The following is a 25,983-nucleotide window of genomic DNA, read 5'->3' on the forward strand; positions in this document are numbered from 1 at the left end:
GTAAACTGGCCACCCTGAGAACGAGAGCACCCCTCCCCCAGGCAGAGGAACATGCCTCTTAAAATTTAAATGGAGTTAACAAAAACCAGGCTCATCAGTTTGCTAAAGTGACTAAAAATAGAACCAGGGTCCTGGGAAGTAAATGAACACACTTTTAATACAGCTCAGGTAAGTAAAATACTGTACACTGTGAAAGGTCTAGAAACGAGCTTCAAGTCTTGTTTTAAAAAAACAGTGATTAAGCTTCACTGAAAAACCAAGTAGAGTACAAAACTGCCACGAGGGCCATGGCGAGCTCCGTGGCGGCTCCATCCCAAGTCCTTCATGCCGAGCGGCAGCCTGCTCGGTGGGCATCGCACCCATCTGCTGCACAGACACGAGCAGTGTGCCGGCCTGGGGGTCGGGAGGGGAGCTGCATCTGGGTCCCACTGACACTCGGGTATTCTCAAACTGGAACAGGCCACATGAGGCCAAGAACTGGGAAAAGAAGAAAAAAACCCGAGAGCCAGCTGCAGGAAGGGCTGCTGGGATGTCCCTCTGCCCTTACTGTCCGAAGCCCCAGCTTTCAATTCCTGGGGTTTGGTTCTTCTAGGAGCTGTATTGGGTTCTTGTAAGTTTACTGTTAAAACACTGTTCGTGACGGGGCCTCCAAGCTTGGTCTAATGGCGGTGACTTCTGTGGCTTTCTCACGTGCTATGGTCTGTGGGGAGAGAAAAGCTTGAGAATAAAAAGGAAGTTCCACAAAACAGGTTTACACATTCAAAGGTCACCAGCTTCAGAAGACAAAAGACATAAGGGATTACAGGAATCTTGTAACAGACTTGATAAAAAAAACAATCCTCTCCAGGCAGTGAGAGGTTAAGTCAGTTGTCTTTCTCCAAGTCTGTAAACTCAGTCCGAGGACCACATTTTTCTGCTCACAAATTGGCAAAGAGTAGAACGGGAAATCGTATACCTTTTACTTCACTGCGTGCGGCGGAGGAACCATTTAGCTGACCTTCTCTCACCGTCCCTGCTAAACAGAATGAACATCAGTATCAGCTATTAGACTAAAAAGCCAAAACTACAGTGGAAAGAAAACCAACCAACCAAAGGGAGATGAAAGCACATGTTCTAACTAAGAAGGATGGCCTTGTTTAGTAATGAGCACGCTGCAGAGGAGAGGACAGGTGGGGAGAACAAACTCCTCAGACTTCCAGTGCCCGTATTCAATAACAGGAACAGTGAGGTCCAAGTGCACTGACGCTGCCTGTACACAAAACACTTCCAGGGGCCAAGTGTGCCTGCCGTCCCAACTTAGTCTAAGAGGCCGAGTTTAGGGGGGAAATTCAGTCTGACCAGGGGAGGGGAGCAGCATGCAAGTGAGCAAATGCAACCAGGAGAGTGGGGCGGCAGCTGCTCCCACAACAGGAGGCGGGGCAGATCTGTGCTAGCACCAGGCCACCAGCCTGGTGGGGCTGACTTGTACATTAAGATGAAAAGTCTGTTCCTCTGTCACACTCATCCCATTTCAAACAGTCAACGGCCACATGTGACATGGTTTTGGTACTACACAGCAAAAATGACAGGATATTTCTGTCACTGCAGGAAATTCTGTTGGCCAGCATGGGGACGTGGTGTGGGGAAAAGTACAGAACTGAACACACGGAAGGGAAGAATGTGGCCCAACAGCACAAATAAAAGCACACAAACATACCAAATTGCGATCTCCCTCTTAGAAAGCATGTTAGCAATATTTATCAGCCCTTTAAATGTTCATACCTTCTGACCTAGTCATTACACTGAGAACTTATCCTAAGGAAATTACTGGCAAAGGAAAAACTGTACAGATAAAAATAACATTCACTGTACCAAATCTTACAATTAAAAAACCCAGAAAAAAAATTTAAAATTCACTAGTAAGTAATCAGGTAAACTAACCACCACACTAGACTGTGACAGTCATTAAAAACAGTGGTAATGAAAACGTCACAGTGAAATGCTCACTTTCCTGACTATTTTCATTCTAACCTGCATTTCTCCACGGCCTTCAGCGTAACAGCTCCAGCTTTAGATCTGCCAAGTAACTGGAGGAGTTACGCACGAGGCTTGAGCTTTTGCAAGAACAGCCCCTTGTCAGAAGGCACCTTTCCCAAAGAGGTAGGGAAATATGTACCAAATAATGACTGTTTACCAAGGCTTTACAGGAGCCTCAAGACCGGACTCGGATGACAAGGGGGGAGGTGGTATGCAACAGACCGACCAGGAACAAAGAGATCTGGAGATCTCGTGCTTCTCCTTGAATCCCTCTGGTGCCTAGTTGTCTAGGCTCCTCGCCCACCTCTTGCCTCGCCCCTTTCTCCTTTCTCTGGACATAAAAGATGCCTGAATTCTAAGCTCTCTTAAAATGGATTTGCCAAAGCCATAAGCTCTCTCACGCCCACCTTCTCAATCAATAGCCCTTTCCTTACTCCAAACTTGGACATTTCTGATTATTGGCCTTTGAAGCACAGGGCACAGGAACCTTGAACCAGCAACAAAACCTGCAGCCTTGTAGGAAACTATGATGCTCCACTGAATAAAAAAAGTACCCACACTGTAAGTGTACTACTTTGTTTACGCCAATGAGAAAATGCATAGGAAAAACTGTTCATTTGAAACATACCAGCTGCTTGTATGATAGTAACGAATTATACAAGAATGATTTTTCTTTTCTTCCTTACTCGATTTTTCCGAAATAAATGTATGAGATCTTACACTCTTCTGAACCCAAGTAATTTTCACTATGCACACATGACTGTCCAGCAGGACGCCAGGCACACAGCAAGTGCTTGGCGTCAAAGTAGCATCGGAACTCCTACCAGTACGCATCTACAGACATTCCGACAGACATTCCAAACGTACCTGAGCAGATAACAATGACTGGTCTCAAAAGGAAACAATGTTTTTAACTCCAAACTGCTCTGCTAGATTCCAAATCACACAGTAACTCAGCTGACCATCCTAATAACGCCCCTGGCCATACCGAGAATCCTTGATTTTTAAAAATTCCCAATGCCCAGTCAGTGCTAGCTCAGGAAAGCCACTCTAGTAAGGAGCCTACACAGCTTAAAAAAAAAAAAAGCATCTGTACCACTTTGGATGAGCTTGTCAAGAAAAGTGTGAGTGTAACAGAACAGCTGTCCAGAGGAACTTTTTTTCCAACTGTAGCATCTTCCCTGGGTAGAAGATATCAGTATGGGGACCAAAAGAAATAGGCCAAGTGTGGGTGTGTACTCGCTGTTCAATGAAAACAGGGTGTGTTCAGTAGGAAAACCCACCGAAAGTCCTAAGTGTCAGTAAAAGAACAGAAGAATCAAACATTGCAGGACAGCAGAAAGCACCCTCAGAAGGAGCCGCAAACTGTGCTCACAAAAGAGAAACCAAAAGGTTTATCTTCTGGAGAAAGGGCAGACATGGGCTTCCGTGTTCAGTTACGGCAATAAGAGTTTGTGGAATTTCTCATTCCACAGTTCCACTGAAAACAACTGGATTAAGAAAAAAAAAGCTGGGAGTGATTATGAGATTTAGGAAGAGTTCTCTATTAAGTTACTTGTACCTTACAAGGCCCTCTAGAATGCATTCAGATTGACGATGAAAATCCACATTAATATAAAACTTTTCAAGAACACAGTTTATGTACAACAGCAAAGTTTGCTGTGAACTGGGTGTTCAGAGGGTCATATCCTGGGGCCTGGCTTTATTCAAAGTAAGGTTTTAAAAAACACTATCCAACTTTGTTGATACCATGAAGTTCTGTATTTTGTAGGGTTACTGGGGACTTGCCTGGAGCCATTAATCAAGTGAACCTTTCCTCCCCATTTGGCTTTCTTGTTAGAACCCAGCAGCAATGCGTCCAGTGAGTGGCCCCCACCCTGATTTTAACCCCATCGTAACAGTTTCCAAAGAGCATTTTAAAGTGTGTTTTCCCATTTTTATAGTGAATGCATAATCATTGTACAATAGAAAATGCTAACATAGAAACAAAATATTTTTTAAAAACCTTTAAGTCCTACAGCATAGATGACCACAGTTAGTTTAGTAACCATCACTGCAGACATTTCTCTTTCTCTCACACACAGTGTATAATTTTTTTAATTTTTAATTACTACTATTATTATTATTTATTTATTTACCTTTAGAGGGGAAGGAGAGAGGGAGAGAAATATCAACGTATGGTTGCCTCTCCTGCGTCCTCTGCGGGGAACTGGCCTGCAACCCAGGCATGTGCCCTGACTGGGAATCGAACCACGATCCTTTGGTTCACAGGCCCGTGCTCAATCCACTGAGCTACACCAGCCAGGACTATAATTCTGTATGAATGGGACTGGCTGGCCATGATGTTTTCCAATCTGCTTTTCCCCCACTTCACTTACAATATGTCTCTGACATCTTTTTGGACAATAAAAACATTTTCCCTTTTATAGCTTCCTTGTATTTTATCAAATAACTGTGGGAGTAATTTTTTAATTTAATTTTATTTTTTTAAAGATTATTTATTTATTTATCTTTAGAGGGGAAGGGAAGGAGAGAGGGAGAGAAATATCAATGTATGGTTGCCTCTCATGAGTCCCCTGCTGGGAACTGGCCTGCAACCCAGGCATGTGCCCTGACTGGGAATCAAACTGCAATCGCATGGTTTGCAGGCCCACGCTCAGTCCACTGAGCTACACCAGCCAGGGCCTAACTGTGGGAGTATTTACAGAGTTCCCTATTAAGTGTCCCTGAAAGAAACATTTTAGATTGTGTCCAATATTTTCCATTACACACAACATGCTAACATTCCCACACCTCTACATTGTGCAACTGTCCAATCATCGATTTGGGAGAAACTTCTCCTAATGTTAATTGTATCAGGTGAAATTTCTGGGTTTTAACATTTTGAACATACTCCAACATGAATATGTTTCATTTCTCACAGCCAAAATTGAATCATCATTCTTTCCTATTTTAAAATCTAAATTCTAACTGCATCTCATTGATAACTAACAAGGCCGAATTTTTTCATTCCTCACACTTCTAGACTGGATTTGCCTTGGTCCATGTTCCTCTTATCCGAATGCCACTGGAAGCCTAGCCTGCAGACCAAACACGACCTCGCTTCACACTTGGGTTAGGATGATATTCCTCATCTGGTACTGATCTCCCCAGAACACTTCCACAAGGCCACAGAGCCGCTGCTCTCAGACCCCTCTGGCCCCAGGGTGCCTCTCACCTGATCTGCCCCTCGTGGAGATCTCGAAGGTGAGCTGCTTGAAATATTCTGGAAGATCGGCATACTCATTGCCGTAGGAGATAACCTTAATCCCTTTGTCCAGCATGTTTTCTCGGAGCTTCTTGAACTCATCTACATCTCCTTTCCGAACCAGCATGAAATGTTCCAAGTCAGATTTATGCTTGACGGCCTCCAAAAACAGGGCTTGGAAAGTGGTGTCATCTACGGTCTGGCCACAGCCCAGGAAGAGAAATGACTTGTTCTCATAGAGTTTCTGAATCTCTCTCTTGCAGGGAAAGAAATAACGTATTAACAACACCATGAAGACACACACAGGCCTGTCTGAAATACAGAAGTCAACCGGGCCATCAAAACTGCTACCTGTATCAGACTGCGGTCCCCATTAAACCAAGACTTAAGAAAAAAGTCCCCAGATCTGATCTTCTTCTTGTTTATTATGGTACCTTGATGACTGGTCTATAATTTATCTTTACCTGGCATTCTCCTGCAGGCTCTCTATTCGGGGTTTCTCCAGGTTAGCAATGATCTACTGACTTGCAGTTGACTTTGTAGATCAATGTGCCCAGAGGCCATAAGGCAACCAAGTGGGTCTTCAATACATCTTACTCTTTCCATTTTCTGGGCCACATTCACCTTAGAAACTGAACCATGTACCACGAGTAAAGATAACTACATCTCCAGGTGTTCTCTGAGGAAATCTGATACTGAGAAGATCAATATGAATCTGTGTATGTGTACACATCTGTACACACATATATAAATACATTAGAAATTATTCTGCTTAAGGGATCACTCGGTGTCAGTGATGAATGCAGTTCTAACAGATGTCAAGGAAACAATATGTGGGGAAAAAAAGCTCTTATGCTTTCTCTTATGGTCTTTTTGCCACACCATGTAGATGCAATCACCCTAAGTGACCAGTCTTGAAATTGCTGGTATATACTGGTTTCAGAGTTGGGGGGCCAATGAATTACTCCCACGTATCACTGGCATAGGAGTGTTTTTGGTTTAAAGATATTAGGTGTGAGCAAATCTAAAACTTCCATCTCTAAAGATCAACAAAGATCTTTTTTCACAAAGAAGAAAACCTCCTTTTTATCACTGAAGGGTAAGTTTGAATAAGTGTGTTTTTTCCCACTGAGCAGTAAGTTTGAATAAGTGTGGTAATTCAGTACAAACCCATCATCATTCACACAAAATTACTTTAGAATTTATGTTCTACTAGTAGCGATAAAAAGTAAAAAAAAGCTACATAAATTATTATTGGCATAGAGAGGGTTGTTAATACTATGATAAACCAAACAATACATAGGAGTAACAATGTATTCTACATTTGTGAAGATGATGACAATGACCAAGTGCCACCAGCTGACTGTCAACCAAGAACAAAGGAAAACCCCACAGCTCGATACCTGAAGAGTACATTCCCAAGATGTCATGTACACCCACACGCTGAGGAAGACAGGAAAGGATGTTCGACCTTCCAACTTTGAATGAATGGAAAGAAAATGTCACCCCCTCAAAGACCAATGGAACACCCAGAGGTTTCCCAGGAACACCCTCCCAAGACCGGCACGATCGGCGCCACTCACCATGACCTCAGCGTTCCTGAGCACGTTCTGATACCCGGCAGGGTGAAGGACGATGCCACTGGGGTTGGTGTAGACCCCATGGATGTGTAACACGCTCAGCTTTCGCTTCTCCTGCGCCCACTCCAGGACCTGCACAACAAAAATACAGCTCAACCAGGAGGCGGGCTGAACAGTGGCTTCAGGGTCCCGACGGGCAAGAGGACGAGGCTTCTGACGTCACTCCCCAGGTTCATGATGTATCACAGAGCAAGGATGCAAAACCTGATGTGGCTTCAGCTCCCATTTCAGGCAAGACTGCTAGGACTGATGGCAGCAAGTGTGGTGATTTCGCTTAGAAAGTAACAGTAAAAAGAATGTATCTGTTACCACCGCAGAAACACAGGGGCTCTTTCTCCTGGTGACACCCATGAGATACAGATGACTGTTTCAGAAACCATCCTCAAGATATCAAGTTTTTTGTACAGTACCTTTTCACACTTACTGGGCCACATGGCTAACTTTAGCTTGGGCATCAACCAACACGACACGAGCAGAAGCTCTAAAATGTTGGCCCGAGTCTTACTTTTCTTTCGCTGATTTGGAACCCAGCTGCCAGGTGTCGAAGCCTGGGCTAGCCTGCTGGAGCTGCAGGGCCCAGCTGATGGGCCGCACCGACAGATGCAGAAGCAAGGCCGTCTTGCACCACCCAGCCAGCCAGAGTGGCCACCAGGTGGTCGCGGCCCTGGGAGCAACTGTACAACCGGCAAAAGAACTGCCTACTGAGCCCAGCTGCAATCACTAATTCACGTTGTCACTGCAAATAAAATGGTGTGTTAAGCCACGAAGTTTTGGGGTGGTTTCTTGTGCAGCAACTGATGAGCAGAAAAAGCATCACTTCGGTCACCTCTGAGTTACCTAAAAGGCTACCCAATGCAGATCGATCATTCTGATGACAATGGTGACAACAGCCACCTTGCTTCCACAGTTCCGTTTCCCCAGTGACTCAAAACAGTACATTTATTCTTATAACATACTGGGTAATAAGCTATGAATTAGGAAAAACAGTCAAGAGGCACAGGAATTTGAAATTTGAGTATTATTAGGCCCCATCCTGACTACAAGGCAATGGCTTTAACAATGAAGAGTTCGGCATTGCCCCTAATGTGGACTAAAAAGACAAAGTAAATCGTGAGGCTCCAGGATGAAAATAAGAAGGAAAATGTCATGTCTGACAGATGTCCTTAGCTTTGAAAAGGCCTGATGCTCCTAATGCTGGTCAGGCTTCTTTAGAGGTTATTTCAGAAACAGTATAGACACTGTTTCTAGCTATTAATTTCTGATTTTCATTCAATCACTTACTTAAAAAATTTTTATCTATTAATTTTAGAGAAAGAGGAAGGGAGGGAGGGAGAGAAACATTAATGTGAGAAACACCAACTGGCTGCCTCCCAAACGTGCCCTGAGCAGGGACTGAACCCACAGCCTAGGTTTGTGCCCTGACAGGAACTGAACTTGCAACCTGGGTGTATTGAGACTACGTTCTAACTAACTGAGTTACCTGGCCAGGGCCTATTCAATCATTACATCAAAAATATTTCCTGAGCACCTACTAAGTGCCAGGCATACTGTATCTTAGACATGGGTGTAAGGAAGGCTGGCTTGGTATCTGCCCAGATGGAGTTGCTATTCTAGAAGGGTAAACAGCTAGAAAACAAACAAACCAAGGTAAACAGTGAGCCCTGGCTGGGGTGGCTCAGTGGACTGAGTGCTGGCCTGCAAACCAAAGGGTCGCTGGTTTGATTCCCAGGTGGGGCACATGCCTGGGTTATAGGCCAGGTCCCTAGTAGGGGGCACGTATGAGGCAACCACACATTGATGTTTCTCTCTCTCTCTTTCTCATTCTCTTCCCCTATCTCTAAAAATAAATAAATAAAATCTTAAAATAAGAAAAATAAAAAGTATAGGGGAGGTAAAGTACAGCATAGAAAATACAGTCGATAATAATGTAATGACCATGTATGGTGCCAAGTGTGTACTGGAAATACCAGGGAGATCACTTGGTAAAGTACATGACTGTCTAACCACGATGCTGTATACCTGAAACTAATACAAACGAGTACTGAATGTAAACTTAAACTGAACAGTGAAATTTAAAAAAGAAAGTTACAGTAAGGGCTAGGAAGCAAATGGACAGAACAGCTGCGTGTGCCCCTTTTTACACAGGCGGGTCAGAGAAGACCACTCAGAGGAGGTGCTGTTTGAGATTTAACAGGTGATGAAGGAAGCGGCCATCCAAGCATGAAAAGAGCAGATAGAAAGCATCCCAGGCAGAGAAACATCAGTCTTCAGGGCACCACTTCTCTGTGATTTCCTTACCAAACCGGGCTTTAGTCTGCAACATTACACAAGTGGCAGCACAGCGCCTCCTCTGGCAGAGGCAGCACTGTGCACCGGTGGAAGCCAGTGGGTGAACAGCTGGTCTAGTCACACTCTGTTCAGCCGGGTTCTAGGTTGGACAGGGGCAGGCTCCAGGGAAAACCAATCGTAGAAGGAAAATTACCAAAACTACAGAGCAGGACAAATGAGACCTGGCGGAGGTTTATAACCTGTTTTGTTTTCTTTCTTCTTCACTCATTATGCTCTGATATCTTTTTGTGGCAATAAAAATATTTTCCCTTTTATGGCTTCACTGTATTTCACCAATTAAAAACATGTCAGTGTAGCTACAGAATCTTCTGGTACTAGATTTCAAATTACAAACTCATTCTAATAAAACCTCTTCTCGTTAGTGAACATAGATCAACATCTATAATCCTACAATATGATAGAGAACTTAGGTCTAGTTTGGGCTACAATGTAAAAAGTCCTCTGAGTTGTCCACTGAACATTAACTTCAACCTGGCATTCATTTGACCTAAAAGCTGGTCTTCCAGAGTCATAAAGTAGTAGTTTTCATTCATTTCCAGATGGAACTGGCATAAAGAACAAATTCTAAGAGGAAATTCTAAGTCAACATTATACATGCCTGATAATATCAGGTATTAAAGAGATCTTAGAGTTCTAATGACTTCCTGCTTCCTGCTTTAAAATTGAGTGACATTGTCAAAACTCAGAGAACTGAACCCTTTTATGATCTGAACTGTATGTTGATTTCACCTAAAAACAAACAAACAACAAAAAAGGAACCTCCAACCAGGGAGAGCTTCCTTTCTCTTTCTCCATAAATACCAGCGCTACACAATGTACTAACAAGAAAGCAGGTTTTCTCCACTAGCCCGAAGCAGACTAATGCTCTACTTTTTACCTTTTTTTCGTCAGTAAGGTCAAGGGATTCCAGCTGTTTCCCCTGATCGGCTGCGTATAGCTCCAGGAGATTGTCAAAATTCGTAGTCAGTACCAGGGCTCCATTTTCCATCAAGTGGAGAACTGACTGAAGCAGCTGTTTTCCAGAGTCTTCAATCTTTGACTCCAAGTTATCAAATACTTCATATAAACAGTCCTTAAAAAACGTGGATCGAACATTACTAGTACGCTGGGGAGGGATTTGAAAGAGAAAAATTAATGTGAGGTGTTTTGGTACATCATTTGCCTTAGTAACAGTAATAGCAATTTTTTGAAAGATACTTTGTACCTAAAATAAGGGCTAATATATTGCCTACCTCACAGGTTATAAGGAAAATAAGAGGACAACACACCAGTGCTTATTAGCACAATGCCGAGAAGCACTAGCGCTATCACATCACCTGCCAACAGGCTCCAGCTCTGCAAACGGGCACTTGTGCAGAATGCAGAAAACGGGCACGGCCAAGGGAGGTGCCAGGACTGAGGCAGTGCTGGGGAGGGCGCACAGCACCAACTGCCCCCTGGTTTGCCGTGAGATAAAGAGGCTCCTGGGCCAAAAGGAATCTGAAAGGGAAAGTAACTGTAACCCAGACCTGATCCCTATCCTAGTCTTGCAGTATCATCCCACTGGGTGATGTCAGAGCAAAAGTTAGTCTTCAAGGCCTCAAGGTTTCCCATTCAAATTCTAAGTCACTGCGCTCTGCCTAGACTGTAGCTGGACAGGGTTCCCCCCCCCCACCCCTTCCTGGTTCTCTTTGTAATCTTTCCAATAGCACAATGCTCAAGATAAAGACCTGTTTCCATGGAACCATAGAAACAGATTCATGAGACACACTTCACTCCGCCAAACACTTTTCCTCCTTTTTCAAAGTGTATTATAAAATCATCAATTATTTATGCCAATCAAATAAATGGTAAATATTTCCACAGTGGAAAAATGAGAGCACAGGCGAACAGTGCCTCTCCCTGGTGGGGACACATTCAGAGGTCAGTCCCTGGCCCATGTGACACCTACTACCAGACAGGCTCCTCACAGTACCCTGCTATCAGGGGCTCGAAGATTCCCTTCCAGCGCTAAATGTAGTACGGCCCATAGTTTACACGTCTAAGGATATATTTTCACTTTTGTCCACTGTCATTACATAAGAGCACAAATAATTCCATCACATGTTGCAGCAGCCCACGGACAAGCAACAGAGGACTCTAACAAGTTTAAAATTAAGTAAATACAATTATTTGAAGGCCTTCCTTGTGTTTTATCACTTCATTTAGGACACTGATTCACGCACACAGTTATATAACACTTATTCAAGCACCAGCTAGTCATTACATGCACAGACAAAAACACCTGGGTATACAATAAAAAGAGAAATCTGATCAGAAACAAACGGTGAAGAATTTAAACCTCAGTTATTGCATTTCACTACATACAAGAGTCAACCACTCCTGAATGCCAGGCACTTTTCTATTTGTTATGAAATATATAGTGTGCCTCTTTAAGGTCTATCAAAATTGTAATTCATTTACCTTATAATCTTAAAACTTCATTTCTAGGCATATATCCCACAGATGTAATTTGCAAACATATGAAATGACATATCTAAGGTTATCGCCACTCTGTTATCTGCCACAGGACAAGACCGGAGTCAAGCCCAGTGCGCACGTACGGGAGACTGGAACAGCAAGACCTCCAGGACGCGCTGCTGGGTCAAGCAAAGGTGCAGGGCAGTGTGCCTAAAATGCTACTGTTGACACCGGACGAAGGCAGTGAGATAGGAATAAATGTAGTCCTATTTGCTTCTTTCTGCAACTAGGAACACTAGGAGGCCAGTCAAAAGGCTAGAGACGGGGCCCTACTGGGGGGTGAGCTTGGGCAGAGAGGGAGGCAGGCAAAGACACAGGTGGGAGCGATGTGCAGACACCTCCTCACACTGTTTTGGCTTCTGTAATGTGTATGAACGGAATGTACAGAATTCTGGAAAAGCACCTATCCAAAAAAGCAAAACTAAGTACAGAATATGATTATTGGAAGCACTTTCCTGTCTTTACAACTTACTTTGGACTCCAATTCGTGCACACACATAACACTATAGTCAAGCACCAGTCTAATTATGCACACAGATAAAAACGGGTATATGATCAGCTAATCACAAGTGTGGAATGTATTTTCTTGCTTCTAAGAAAAGAAATACAAAAGGTTAAAGCCTGGAAATAGATGTCATGAGTCACTTATTTTAGCCAGCTATCTTTCAGCCCTATTTCTCTAAGTTATTACATTTTGCATATCAACACAGAGAGGAAGAACAGAGGTCTTTCTGTAGCTGCACTGGATTTCCTCGGACCCAAAAATGAACATTGTTCTCTCTTGAAGCAGGTGACTCTGAACTTAATTTCCCACCAGTGGCCTCTCTGAATCAGGACAAAGGAATGAAAACAAAAGGAAGTTTCGTGGCCAAAAGGAAATGCCAAACTCCTACTCAACTTTCATGGACATTTTCTCATTCACTGGAAACATCTAACTGAACCCAACGCTATTTCACTTCCTTCTACCCTGTGACTCCCATCTTTCTGATCCCAGATAGAGTAAAACAAACATAAGCCTGACTCCTTCACTGAGGCTACTAACATATACAGTGCATTTACTATGTGCCAGTCACTTCGTATTCGTTATCTCATTCTTTACAAAACCCCCGTTTTATAGGTGCTGGGAGATTCGGAAATGTTTTGCCCAGGGTCTCCTTAAATGGCATCTTTTTCCCGATTCTGAATGCTCTCTGCACTGAGGGCAAGGTCATTTCCCTACTGGGAGAAACTGGCTCAGTAGGGAGAACCTACTGACAACCCGCTAACCTTCCACATTACTGGTTTTTTTTTCCAATATGGACATTTTCAAACTAAAAAGGACACAAAAGTAAAAAGAGTATTAGAAAAATCCATGTACCCATCACCCACTCTGAACAATAACCACACCACAGCCAGTGTTCTGTAACCGAAACGTGCCCACCTCACTCCTTCCCCACTTCACTGCATGTTCTGAAGCAATTGCTGGGCATCATTTCATTCAGATATTTTAGCAGGTTCCGTAAAAGATAATGACTCCTTTTTATGGATAAAACAAAACATCACTGCAACACCACTATCATACCTTAAAAAAAGCAATACTATTAATTTTTTAATTACTTCACAGTTGTTCTACAGTTGTCTGCATTTTCCCCCCTCCACCCCAGCCAAACAAACCTCCCTCCCTTGCTTCCACCCTCCCCCTTGGTTTTGTCCACGGGTCCTTTATAGATGTTCCCGAAAACCCTTCTCTACTGTCCCCCCCCCCCCCGCTATTGTTAGACTGTTCTTAATTTCTGTATGTCTCTGGTTATATTTTGTTTGCTCTTTTCTTTTGTTGATTATGTTTCAGTTAAAGGTGAGATCATATAGTATTTGTCCTTAACCGCCTGGCTTATTTCACTTAGCATAATGCTCTCCAGTTCCTTCCATGCTGTTGCAAAGGGTAGGAGCGCCTTCTTTCTCTCTGCTGCGCACAATTCAGTTCCATTGTGTAAATGTACCATAGTTTTTTGATCCACTCATTTACTGATGGGCACTTAGGTTGCTTCCAGCATTTGGCTACTGTAAACTGTGCTGCTATGAACACTGGGGTGCACAGGTTCTTTGGATTGGTGTTTCAGGATTCCTAGGGTATAATCCCAGCAGTGGAATTGCTGGGTCAAAAGTTCCATTTTTAGTTTTCTTTCTTTTTTTTTTTAAGATTTTATTTATTTATTTATCTTTAGAGGGGAAGGAGAGAGGGAGAGAAACATCAATGTATGGTTGCCTCTTGTGCGTCCCCTGCTGGGAGTTGGCCTGCAGGGAACTGGACTCCAACCCAGGCATGTGCCCTGACTGGGAATCGATCCGCGATCCTCTGGTTCGCAGACCCGCACTCAATCCACTGAGCTACACCAGCCAGGGCCATTTTTAGTTTTCTCAGGAAATTCCATACTGTTTTCCACAGTGGCTGCATCAGTCTGCATTCCCACCAACAGTGCACTAGGGTTCCCTTTTCTCTACATCCTCTCCAACACTTGTTTGTTGATCTGTTTTGTGGACAAAAAGGGGCCACCCCCTAAACCTGACCAGCTCAGGGGAGGTCAGCATGGCAGGCTTACAAACTCAGAGGCTGCAAGTAACCACACAGGATGGGCTGACCATCAAAATTCCTAACTGAGAGAGTCACAGCGGGTAGTCATGCCTGTAGTTGCCATGACAAAGGTCACTGTTTACCTTAACTAAGTCTGTCCATTCTCTTTCCCCACCAAAGATAACAGACCTCTGGAAGGTCAGAGTAATGCTTCTTTTCCAGACCCCTCAGGCACAACTTCCTGCTAGAGCAGGAGACCCTAGAACCCCTCACTGTTATCTTGCTTCCCCCTCCCCCACACCATCTCGATGTCCTATGTTAATTATTAACTATCCCATACCCACCAATGTGAAATAAGTACGTCTATATCTGTTTTACTCTTTATCCAAACCCCCCAATTCCCCCTGCTTTGCTTTCTACCACCTCCCTAATCTTTCACCAGTGGATTTCATGTAACCCCTTATATCTGATCTTTTCCTTCGATTCTAATGTGTAAAATAAGCTGCAAAACTGCTGTTCTCAGAGCATTTGACAACATCCACTTCCCAGCACGTGCTGTTTGGCTAGGTAAACTCAAGTGATCGTTGTGTCTTTCATTACTAAAGACTTCCAGTGTGAAAAAAATGCTAGTCTCACTTAAGAATGTCCTTAACGAAGCGGTACAAATGAACTGCATTAAATCTTGACTTTCGAGTACCTGTCCTTTTAATATTCCACGTGAGGCAACAGGGAGGATGCACAAAGCACTTCCGGACACTGGAGTATGACGGCTCTCTCCAGGCACACACCTGTGTGGTTGTTTGAGCTGTTGAGTGAACCAGTCGCCTTTTTTTTTTTTAAATCAAACAGCATTTTTACTTGAGTGACTGACAAACTACGGTTATTCGGATTTGGGTATTCTCAGGCTTTGTTCCCAAAAACGAACGAGGGGAACCTGTCATCTTGAGGCACACTAGTACTGATTGCCACCACTGTCCCCAAAGAAGAAATCTGGGCTTTCAAGCACGAATCAGTGCATTAGAAAACTCTTATCTGCCACCGTGAGCTTGACACCTTCCAAGTATCTCTGTGATGAGACTGGTGGTGATAATGCAGGAGTTTTTTAATTGGGAGCTATGTGTGACTCAGTGAACTAGTGTTTTCCAAATGACCAACAAATGAAATTACAAAATTGCATACAGGTAAGAGATTCATCCTATGTGCAAAACAGATCAATGGATTTTACTTAATGCAATGGAATAAAGTTCAAATTCAGATGACCATTAATATGGAGAGGATTTGATTCAGATTCCATATTGCTATTAATGTTCAAATTTTTTTTCTATTTTACTGATTATGCTATTCCAGTTGTCCTGATTTCCCCACCTTGGCCCCCCCGGCACCTAGCACCCCCTACTCTCTCAGGCAATCCCCGCACCCTCGTTCATGTCCATAGGTCATATGTATAAGTTCTTTGGCTACTCCATTTCCTATGCTGTAGCTGACATCCCTATGCTGTTCTGTAACTACCTATTTGTACTTCTTTTTTACAAAAAATATTTTATTTACTTATTTTTAGAGAGAGGGGAAGGGAAGGAGAAAGAGTGGGACAGAAATATCAATGTGTGGTTGCCTCTCACGTGTCCCCTACTGGGGACCTGGCCTGCAACCCAGGCATGTGCCCTGACTGGGAATCGAACCTATTTGTACTTCTTAATCCCCTCACCTCTCACCCATTCTCCCACATCCACTCTCCGATCTCATTACCTTTAACCTTTGGCATTTTAATTATGATGTGCCTTGGAGTGGGCCTCTTTGCATCTATCTTGTTTTGGACTCTGTGCTTCCTGGACTTGCATGTCTATTTCTGTCACCAAATTAGAGATGTCTTTCATTATTTTTTTCAAATATATTTACAATTTCTTGCTCTTTCTCCTCTCCCTCTGGCACCCCTATAATGTGAACGTTGGACTTCTTGAAGTTGCCCCAGAAGCTGTTTATACTATGCTCATTTTTTTGAATTCTTTTTCTTCTCACTGTCTCATATGGTTATTTTTTGCTTCCTCATATTCCAAATCATTGACTTGATTCTCGGCTTCATCCACTCTTCTGTTGTTTCCCTGTAAAATGTTCTTTATTTCAGTTAGTGTATCCTTTGTTTCCGGCTGGATCTTTTTTATGTTGCTGTTCAAGGTCCTAAGTTCTTTGAACATCCTTATAACTAGTGTTTTGAACTCTGCATTTGATGGATTGTTTAGCTCCACTTCATTTAGCTCTTTTTCTGGAGTTTTGATCCGTTTCCATTTGAGACATGCTTCTTTGTCTCCTCATTTTGGCAGCCTCCTCGAGTTTGCTTCTGTGTATTAGGTAGAGCTGCTTTGACTCCATGTCTTGGTAGAGCAGCCTAATGCAGAAGGTGTCCTGTATGGTCCAGTGGCACAGCCTCCCCTATCACTCACCCAAGCTGGGTACTCAAGGTGCACTCTTCATGTGGGCTGAGTACACCCTACTCTTGTAGTTGAGCCTTGGTTGCTGTTGGCATATCAATGGGAGGGATCTACCCAGGCCAGTCAGCTGCAAGGACTGGCTATGACCACTGACTGGCAATCCCCACTCTCCCTGGAGGATCAGGTATGCAGGGGCAAGGTGGTGGTGCTCCCTCGTAGTCTGTAGCTGTCCACTAAGTAAGCTGGCCCTGGGGTTTCCCAGGTGGTGCAATCCAGGTCAGCCCTCAGTGTTTTGCCCAAGGCCACCCTGCCTGAGTTATAAAGTAACCAGAGAAGGCAGCTTACTTGGGCTGGGCTGGGAGATTTCCAGGTGAAGCCAAACTGTGAATCTAGGCTGCTAGTTCTAGGCCTCAGGTTCACTGAGAGCAGCTGCTGTTTATTTGAGAGGATTTAGGAAGTTGTAAAACATAAGCTAAAACCATTCATATGAAAAGCAGCTTAGATGGGCCCACTAATTGGGCAGGGCAGAGTCTCTGGGAATGTCTAAGGCAGCTCAGTGTTAGCCAGGTTGATGGAATCTTAGATATGGCACGGGTCTTCGGGCTCTATGAGGGAGGGCCCAGAAAAGGGACAATGGCCTCTGCTCGCTTTGATACCAGACACCTCAGTCTCCCCGCTTGCCCCTGGTGTCCCTTAAGCCACCACTGTTGTCCTCGCTGGAGCTCAGAGGGAGTGAGTCTGAATAGGCGAGTCTGTGTATGAGTTCAAGAGAAACTGCTTTGGGCTCCACCAGTTTCTTCCACCGACTCCCTCCCCACTGGTTTTTGCAGCTAGAGGTTGTGGAGATTTATCTTCCTGGCACAGCAACCCTGGGCTGAGGGACCTGGTGTTGGGTTGGGACTCCTCGCTCCTCCTGAATTTTTATCCACCACACACAGATGTGGGATCAGCATCTGTGTCTTCCCCCTCCTACCAGTCTGGATAGATGTGGTTTCTTTAATTCCACAGCTGTCAGACTTCCACTCAACTCAATTTCTGTGGGTTCTGAGCAATGGTTGGTCTACATTTCAGCTGCCATCCTGATACAGTTGTGCAAAGAGGTGAGCCATGTCTGCCTATGCCACCACCTTGACTGGCAGCCTCCATACTGTCACTGGTGTTTAGGAAGCCACCACTCACTGAGCTTCTGGTGTAGCGTCAACAAAGAGTATCTATACTTCTTTCGTCTCCAACTCTGTCTGTGGGACCTGGGTTTTTTTTTTTTCATATATTAAACCAAATGAATACAAACACAACAGACTGACTATATAAAGCAGATTATTAGAATCCAGCTGATTAAACCAGGCACTAAAGACTTTGCAAAAATGTAACGATATTGCTCTTTTCACAATTTGTTGTTTTAAAAAACAGAATTATTTTTATAAACATTCATGTTAACATATAGGTTTACTATTATTTTTTAAGGAAGTATTATTTTTAAATTTTCTGTTTTAATTTTTTACCTTGAAGTCTAGACCCCCCCCAAATTTAACAATCGCTCCTCTATTAAAACAGACACTATTCTGCAACTATACTTCAATAATAAATTATCATCCACAGATAATTAGTGATCCCAGTCTGCTGTGTCTGACTGGTATATATTTAGTGACATTGACTTTAAACCGTCTCACTGCTTTCAATGGTGTCTACCCCAAACTGGCAAAGTCCTGTTTTCTATCCCCAGGAGATCACTGACTGGACTACTGGTAACGACAGCCAGGATAACAGGGTGGCAAAGCAACACTGCAGGGCCCTCGTCTCACGTGGGCTTCTTCACCCGCCCAGTTTCCGGGACCCGGACTACTCTTTTCCCACATGAGCTCGCTCGCTCTTTCCTTCCCAGAAAAATAATATTTTCATTAATAAACTGGTTGCCACTCATCTTTAATACTTCAATCCCTTACATTTTTTGTATATACACTCTTGAATTATACCTTTTACGTGACAATAATTTCGTTTCTTTGCTCCCTGCTCTTAAGCGTTCTTTATCAGACACTAACATAGCTATTCTCACTTTCTATTGATTACTATTTGGGTCATGTACCTTTTTCATCCTCTGAACAGCTTTACTGAGATATAATTCACAAAGCAGGCAAATCACCTATTTAACATGTACGGTTCAATGATTATTTGTAGATTCACTGATTTGTGTAACCATCATGACAGTCGATTTTACAATATTGTCATGATCTCAAAAAAAAACCCTGTCCTCTTTATTGTCTTTCTGCCCTCCGTCCCTGCTCAACCCTTGGCAACTACTTTCTGTTGGGTTTCTCTAACAGATTTCTCTGTTCTGGCGTTTTTCTATGAATGGAACCACCTACCAGGTTGTCTTTTACGACTGGCTTCTTCTTAGTATAATGTTTGAAAAGTTCGTTCACGTTTTAGCGTCTGTTAGTACCTGATTCCTTTTTACTGTCCAGTAACACTCTGTTGTATGACTATGCCACATTTTGTTTATCCACCAGACAGGTGACGGGCATGTGGGTTATTCTTACCTTTTGGCTACTATGAGTAATAATGCCACGAACACTCGCTTATCAGTTTATGTATGAACAATGTTTTCATTTCTCCTGGGTATGCATCTAGAAGTGGAACGATATTTAATTGCATGAGGAACTGCCGTGCTGCTCTCCACGCTGTCTGCACTTCGCATTCCCAGCAGTGTATGCAGGGTCCCGTTTCTCCACAGCTTCGCGTAGACTCGCTGACTTCTCCATTCCAGCATCCTCATGGCATCTCATGTGGTTTCGGTGTGCATTTTTCTAATGACTAATGATGTCAAGCACCTTTTTCCTGTGCTCACTGACCATGTGTATATCTTCCATCGAGAAATGTCTACGCAAATCCTTTGCCATTTTCAAATGGAATTATTCGCCTTTTTATTCTTAAGCTATAACAGTTCTTAATCTATTCTGGACACTACACCTTTATGCGATATATAAATTGGTAATATTTTCTCCCACCCTAGGGCTGTATTTTCACTTTCTGGGTAGTATTCTTGGAGCCTAGCAGTTTTTAACTTTGGTGAAGGTAGTTTATCTATTTTTCCCCTTGGTTGCATATGCTTTTGGTGTCATGTTTTAAAAACCACTGCCAAATCCAAGGTCATGAAATTTTAAACCTATGTTTTCTCCTAAGAGTGTTATGGTTTTATCAGTTATATTTAAGTCTTTAACCCATTTTGAATTAATTTCTGTACGTGGTATAAGATGAAGTTCCCAAGAGCTCTTTATAGCCTGTTAGTTCTTTACATTGTTTTAAGTTAGTAACAATTTATCCTAATTAAGGACAAGGAAATGAAACGAAGAAGTGAAAAAAGGCCCTAGATTTCCAAAATGAGTCACGAACCAGAAAGAAATTACTTGTACATTCATGACTTTTAGGCTACTTCTTAATGACACTTCTTTCCTAAAACATTATGGCTGGGTGTGGGGAAGGACAAATACTGATAATTGACTCTTTAAGGAGTGAGAGTTTTATATATATTTTATTAAAAATATATTTAAAATATATATATACTTAAGGTCTACTTGACTTATGCTTTGGCTGTTCTATTATTTTCAAATATTTAAGTAAATCCTTATTTTAAAGACATTTATAAGACAAAATGAGACGAGGAGGCTCTTTAGCCGTAGGAAATTGGTACCCAATTCAGTTTGATACAGCAAGACAAAATTCCTATAAATATTTGAGTAGCTGCTCTTAAAAGAACATTACAAACTCATGTCGCTTCATCCATAAAATAGGAGTTATCTCCACCCTTCCCTAAAAGGCTTAAGTGCCAATGAACACAACTTTTATAGTAGTGAGTGCAGAAAAAATACATTCAAAATACAGCAGCAATGGAACAGTCATCTCATTTTTACACGTAAAGGCCTCAACATCAACACCACCACCACCACCACCACCACCACCATCATCATCACACAAACATCCCACGCACTAAAATGCGGCCAAATGTAACGCATGAATAAGATCCAGCAACATGCATTTTGCAGAAAAGGCAAATGCGTGCAAATCTGCAGGCTGGAAATGAACATCCTGATCACAGCACCCGCGGGTGGTTTTAGGAAATTTCAAATGACAGGGTACTCACAGGAGACAGCTTCTGAATAAGGTCGTGGGCAACATGAACAAGATTCTTGTCTTCGTGGAGACATTTCTGAAATTTTTTGCTCTCCTCATCTTCTAGAAGATCAAAATCAATGGCAGCATCCAGTAAGGCCTGAATTAAGCCCTTCCAGGACTTCAGGGCTGGAACCTGAGGTGCCACCGCGGCACTTATGCCTGTCCCAATCACCAGCACGAGCTCCTGAGGCTTCTTACTTTTTAAGCTTGGAAGCAGCTTCCTACAAAAGTTAACAAAAGAGAGGATGGGGAACATCCAACGGATGTGGGGCACACAGAGACACGGTCTAAAACCTCAGCTTTCGGGCGCGACTCTGGGAATCGCGGAGACGGCCGTGCCGGTTTCTGACGCCGGTTTCTGACGCCTCCCCAGAACGGCTGATGCACAAAGACCGGCATGTGCTGCTGGCGCTTGCTGAGAAACAGTACAAACCTACCCCAGGAACCCTACCAAGCAATCTTAAATCAACGTTCTCCTTCACAGAAAGGAGATCTAAGAAAATCTAAGAAAACCCACTAATATCAGGAAAAGTTCCGATTACATTACAACTCAGTTGAGTTTTGCTGAGTTACATTTTAAACCAGTATTACATTTCAAAGAACATGTTTGATGTAGATTCCTGAGAGAGCAGAACCCCACACAAATCAAACGGCAGGTGTTGAGAAACAAAACAGGAGATGAAAGGCGGACGACAAACAGTTCAAGCCCGAGCTTTGTGGACATTATTAAGATAAAACTGAGCGTGACTAAAGCTGGACAGGAGATGGTAGTCACACAAAGGAACAAGTTTGCCTTCTGTTTGTTCTCGGTGTCCTCAGGCCAAAGACAAGGAAAAAGTGGCCAAAAGAATTCTAAAAACACAGGAGGAGCCTCCAGAACCTAAATAAACAAAGAAAAAACCATTACATGGCTATGACGTGAAGTGAAAACCATTCCTTTCCCACCAGGGTAAGCTCGGACGAAGCTCTGCCCGGAGGTTTCCAGGTGAGACGGGGCAGGCACAGGTTTCTGGGTTCTGCCCTCCAGCCCCCTCACTCTGCAGGCCGTAATGAAATCTGTTCGAAATGTACTGATTCACTTTCATTTTTGCTGAGGCGTTTTTCCCTCAAGAAATTATCTTTCTTGACTTTTTGTCCAAGTAATAAAATAGAAACAGGATCAGCATTTTGGAACAACACTTTAAGCTATGGGAAAACAGCACCTCCCCTATCCCTAACTCCTGCATTCAGTCGTTCAACGAACACGAAAAGAGTGTAAGGCACCAGACACTGTGGTGGCACTAGTGAGGCATTTGCGAACAAAACAGAGCCCCCAATCTGACAAGTTTGGTCTATTGGGAAAGACAATACTAGGTATTAGAAGCAAATGATGAAAAGTGATTTTCAAGGGAATCAAGACAGCGAAGCATACACAGATACACACTCAGGAAATTTCTAGGATTCACGAGAACTGTAAGCAGTGGTCACTCTGGGGGCTAGGGAGAAAAAAGTTTACCTTTCACTTGATTGTGCTGTGCTGTCTGAATTTCTACCACATACACTACAGATCTGAGGTGTAGGTTTTCCTAATTTAGCACTTTCAGTTAAAAAGATTTAACAGTTGCTTTTCGTTTCTGGTTCTTACTAAAACCACTAAATAGTAGTAAATAATTTTTTTTAGAAAACACCAATTCATAAAGAGTAGAACAGGCAACACTGACTGCAGACCACAGAGATTGACAATTTCAGAAGCTGTGAGGTCAGAGTGGGTGCCCTCTAACGAACCCCGGGACTGCCCAGGTGTATCTGCAGGTGGAGGGGCTGGCAGGGCCCACAGAGGTGAACTTGTGGCAAGGCCACACCAAGCAGGTAGACAGAATTCTGAGACTGGAGGCTGGCCTTCCAGAAAAGTTGAATGAAAGGATTCCCAATGTGCCGACACCACACAGGTAAAGGTCTGTATATGTAATACAAGACTCTCCCCTGGCCCCTCCTCCCAGAAGAAATGGTGGCAGTGGACCTTATACCTATACCCCATCCCCCATTTGGTCTGAAGTGGGAGGATTCCTTTCCCTTTCCCATGTAGGAGAAATGGCCAGCCCGAGAGATGAGGCCCCCGCTGCTGCCAGGTGGGGCCTGCCTGTACTTGATACCCGCAGCGCAGCCCATCCGCAACCAGGCCCCTTAGGCACGCACACAATCTGGCTTTTTAAATATAAGCCGACATATAAAGGTCACCTTCCATTTGGGCAAAGCCCCCAACATGAGCATTTCACCAAAACAAAACTAGCAGACAGACTGGAGCTTGGAGGAAACAAAGACAATAAAGGAAAGAGAAGAAAAACTAAAAAGAAAACAGTAACATCTTCCCAGAGACTTAAAAAAAAAACAAACCAGTATCTATGAAACATGAAAAGAATGCTACAAAAAGGGATGGGCAAACACCAGGTATCTAGATAATTTTATTCTCCACAACCCCAAAATTTCACAACGATGTATTGGGAAAGTTTGAGGTTACTGGGAATAAAATAATCATTCTTGTAAACTTCTAATAAAAAAGAGGCCATATAATATGAATGACTAGGAATCAGAATAGAGCAGCTATTTTGGCAGAACATTTAGGTGTTAGAAGAGAATGTGCAATAACGTCATAACTCTAAGGAAAACAACTTCCTGCCCAACACTCTATACTCCGCCAAATCATCCAACAAATGTAAGTGTATAGTAAAGACATTTTCAAACGTCTCCAAATACTCATCTCCTATGCATCCTTACTGAGGAAGCTAAACGAAGTACACACGCACAGACACGAGAGCCAGGAAACAGGACCGACACAGGAGCGATGAATAAGGAATTCTCGGGGCGGTAGGAAAGGAAATGGCAGTCGGCAATGGCGCGGCCTGGAGAACAGCCGTTCAGAGCAGAGCCCAGTGCAGAGGAAGACTCCACGGACGAGTAGGACCAGTACATTGCTGGGGTGTCAGTGAGTCTAGGACACTGACTTGTCACAGAGTTTGAAGATAAATTGACAGGAACACAGGAAACAAAGTGAACCAAAAAAATAAATTAAAAAAGAGAGAGACAATCTTTAATAACTTGGAGACATAAATGGACAAGAATTGTACTCCTAACACATTATTAGGTCCATCTATTTATACAGCCACATAATGTAAATAGTAAAAACTGACTTAACCAGAAAACGTAATATGAAACATACTGGGGGGTAGTGGGGAGTGTGTGTGTGTGTGTGTGTGTGTGTGAGACGATGTGGGAGAAGATCTATGAAAGCAAGCCTAATTCTCATCTTCCATAACTGGAAATAGATATTAATAAAACCGAAACACTGGGATGCAGCAGCACATACTGCATCTAAAAATACAGATGTAACTATCAGAGAAATGTATAAAAAGGTTGAAAGTGACAGTCTCCAAGGGGAATGAGTGAAGCATTATGAGCCTTGAAGTACTGACTTCTACAACTATGTACATTTACAGTCTCGATAAAAAATAAAAATTAGATCCAAAACAGAACTTCAATTTTACACAAAGGTCACTACTAAGTAGTGAAAACTACCGTGATGTAGAGCCAGTCTGTTCTTTTCCGTGCACCGCCATTACTGGGAGCGTACTTCACTCCTCGGATTCTCCTCCCCGTTTACCTGGGCTTTTTGGTTGGGGGGTGCGCCATCACGGAAGGATCCAAAAATGTTGTCTGTATCAGAGGCCTGGCTCCCTGTAGAAGCCATCAAGTTTCTAAAATATATTAAACACCATGGACCACAATTAGATGTACCATTCAAAATAGCATACACATTAAACAGTTTTAATAAGCCATTTAGAGCACCTAAAGGTGCTCTAAAGGTAAACCCTGCTTAACAGAAATTCATTGATTCATGAGCAACCCAAACTTAACAGAATTAAATTCATCTGAAAGAAAGTAACCTTGAAATGATGACTTGGTACTCCACCCATACTGCCATTCTGCTTCTGTTCCCGAAAGCTCCCCCCACCCCTGAAAAACCTGAAGACCCGTGTCAGCTCATGTCAATTACTGGTCATCATTTTTGTGGAGTGTAAGAAATATTTTTTATTTTCCCATGAAACAGGCCTGGAGAAGACTCGGAACAAAACCACAGATAAGTATGCTAATAGGTCCCAACTATCCATTTCATAAAAGCTTAAAAAGAAAATCACTGGGTCAAGAACACATCAATGAATTCTCATTTGCTGATTGTTAGACATTCCTTGTTGCCGGACAATTGTGTCCTCACAGGTAGTGAGACGTGTTTCTCTAGCTGAACACACTGTGATAAACGGCCCTGGCCAGTGTGTCTCAGTTGGTTGGAACGTCATCCCTTGGAGGGAAAGGCGGCCAGATAGATTTCCGGTCAGGGCACATGCCTGGGGGTTGAGTTCAGTCCCTGGCTGCACATGCCAGAGGGTAGCCGACTGCTGTTTCTCCACATTTCTCTCTCTCCCCACCCTCCCTCCCCTTCCTCTCTCTCAAAGCAGTGAAAGAATGTCCTCAGGGGAGGATTAAAAAAAATTAAAATATACTGTGCTAACTGGGAAAGGGGTAATCAAGCAAAAATATATGACAAATGGCCAATTATGTCCAGGTGATGAGATAACTAGCCAAAGTACAAGAGTTATCATGGATTACAATGAGAATGATAAAGGGAAGTTTTAATTGCTCAAAATTTAGTAAACCTGCTACATCTAAGGACCATGAACTCCGAAATGGTAGTATGCGTGTATACACAAACACAGTAAGGAAGGCAGTATGTCCTACCAGAGTTTTGGGTGTTTTATTACCCTTCATTGGCAATATTCAGAAAGAACGAAATTACCAGTAATTATTTTAAGTGTACTGTTTCATTAGAATGCTTTTTTCTATATTAAGACATTTTTTAAAGTTTGCTGATTCATTTTTTCTGATAAACAGAAGGCTTGGTTCCTCGTCCCATATCCCATCACATAATGGCACTCTTCTCTGAGATCTTCAATCATGAGAAAAAAGGAATCGCAAAGTCAGAGTTGTGAGTTAGCAAGCAGACCGTCCTTCTAACCAAATCTTTGATTCTGTTGGTGAGAAAGGTGAGGTTCA

The 25,983-nt window shown here is 43.0% G+C and overlaps 1 protein-coding gene across 1 annotated transcript; it reads right to left on the reverse strand.

The window, feature by feature from the left end:
* Positions 1-129: 129 nt before the first annotated feature.
* Positions 130-24,625, reverse strand: SIRAL1 (SIR2 antiphage like 1). The gene is given in 8 exon segments (XM_037038258.1): positions 130-700; positions 956-1,012; positions 5,234-5,519; positions 6,847-6,975; positions 10,130-10,357; positions 20,867-21,119; positions 24,536-24,558; positions 24,560-24,625. Coding segments are annotated over 8 exon segments (1,053 nt in total). The 5' UTR covers positions 24,623-24,625; the 3' UTR covers positions 130-686.
* Positions 24,626-25,983: the final 1,358 nt, after the last annotated feature.

Source organism: Sturnira hondurensis, unplaced genomic scaffold (assembly GCF_014824575.4).
Source record: "Sturnira hondurensis isolate 20B ecotype Veracruz unplaced genomic scaffold, ASM1482457v3 Scaffold0024152, whole genome shotgun sequence".
NCBI classification, from domain to species: Eukaryota; Metazoa; Chordata; class Mammalia; order Chiroptera; family Phyllostomidae; genus Sturnira; species Sturnira hondurensis.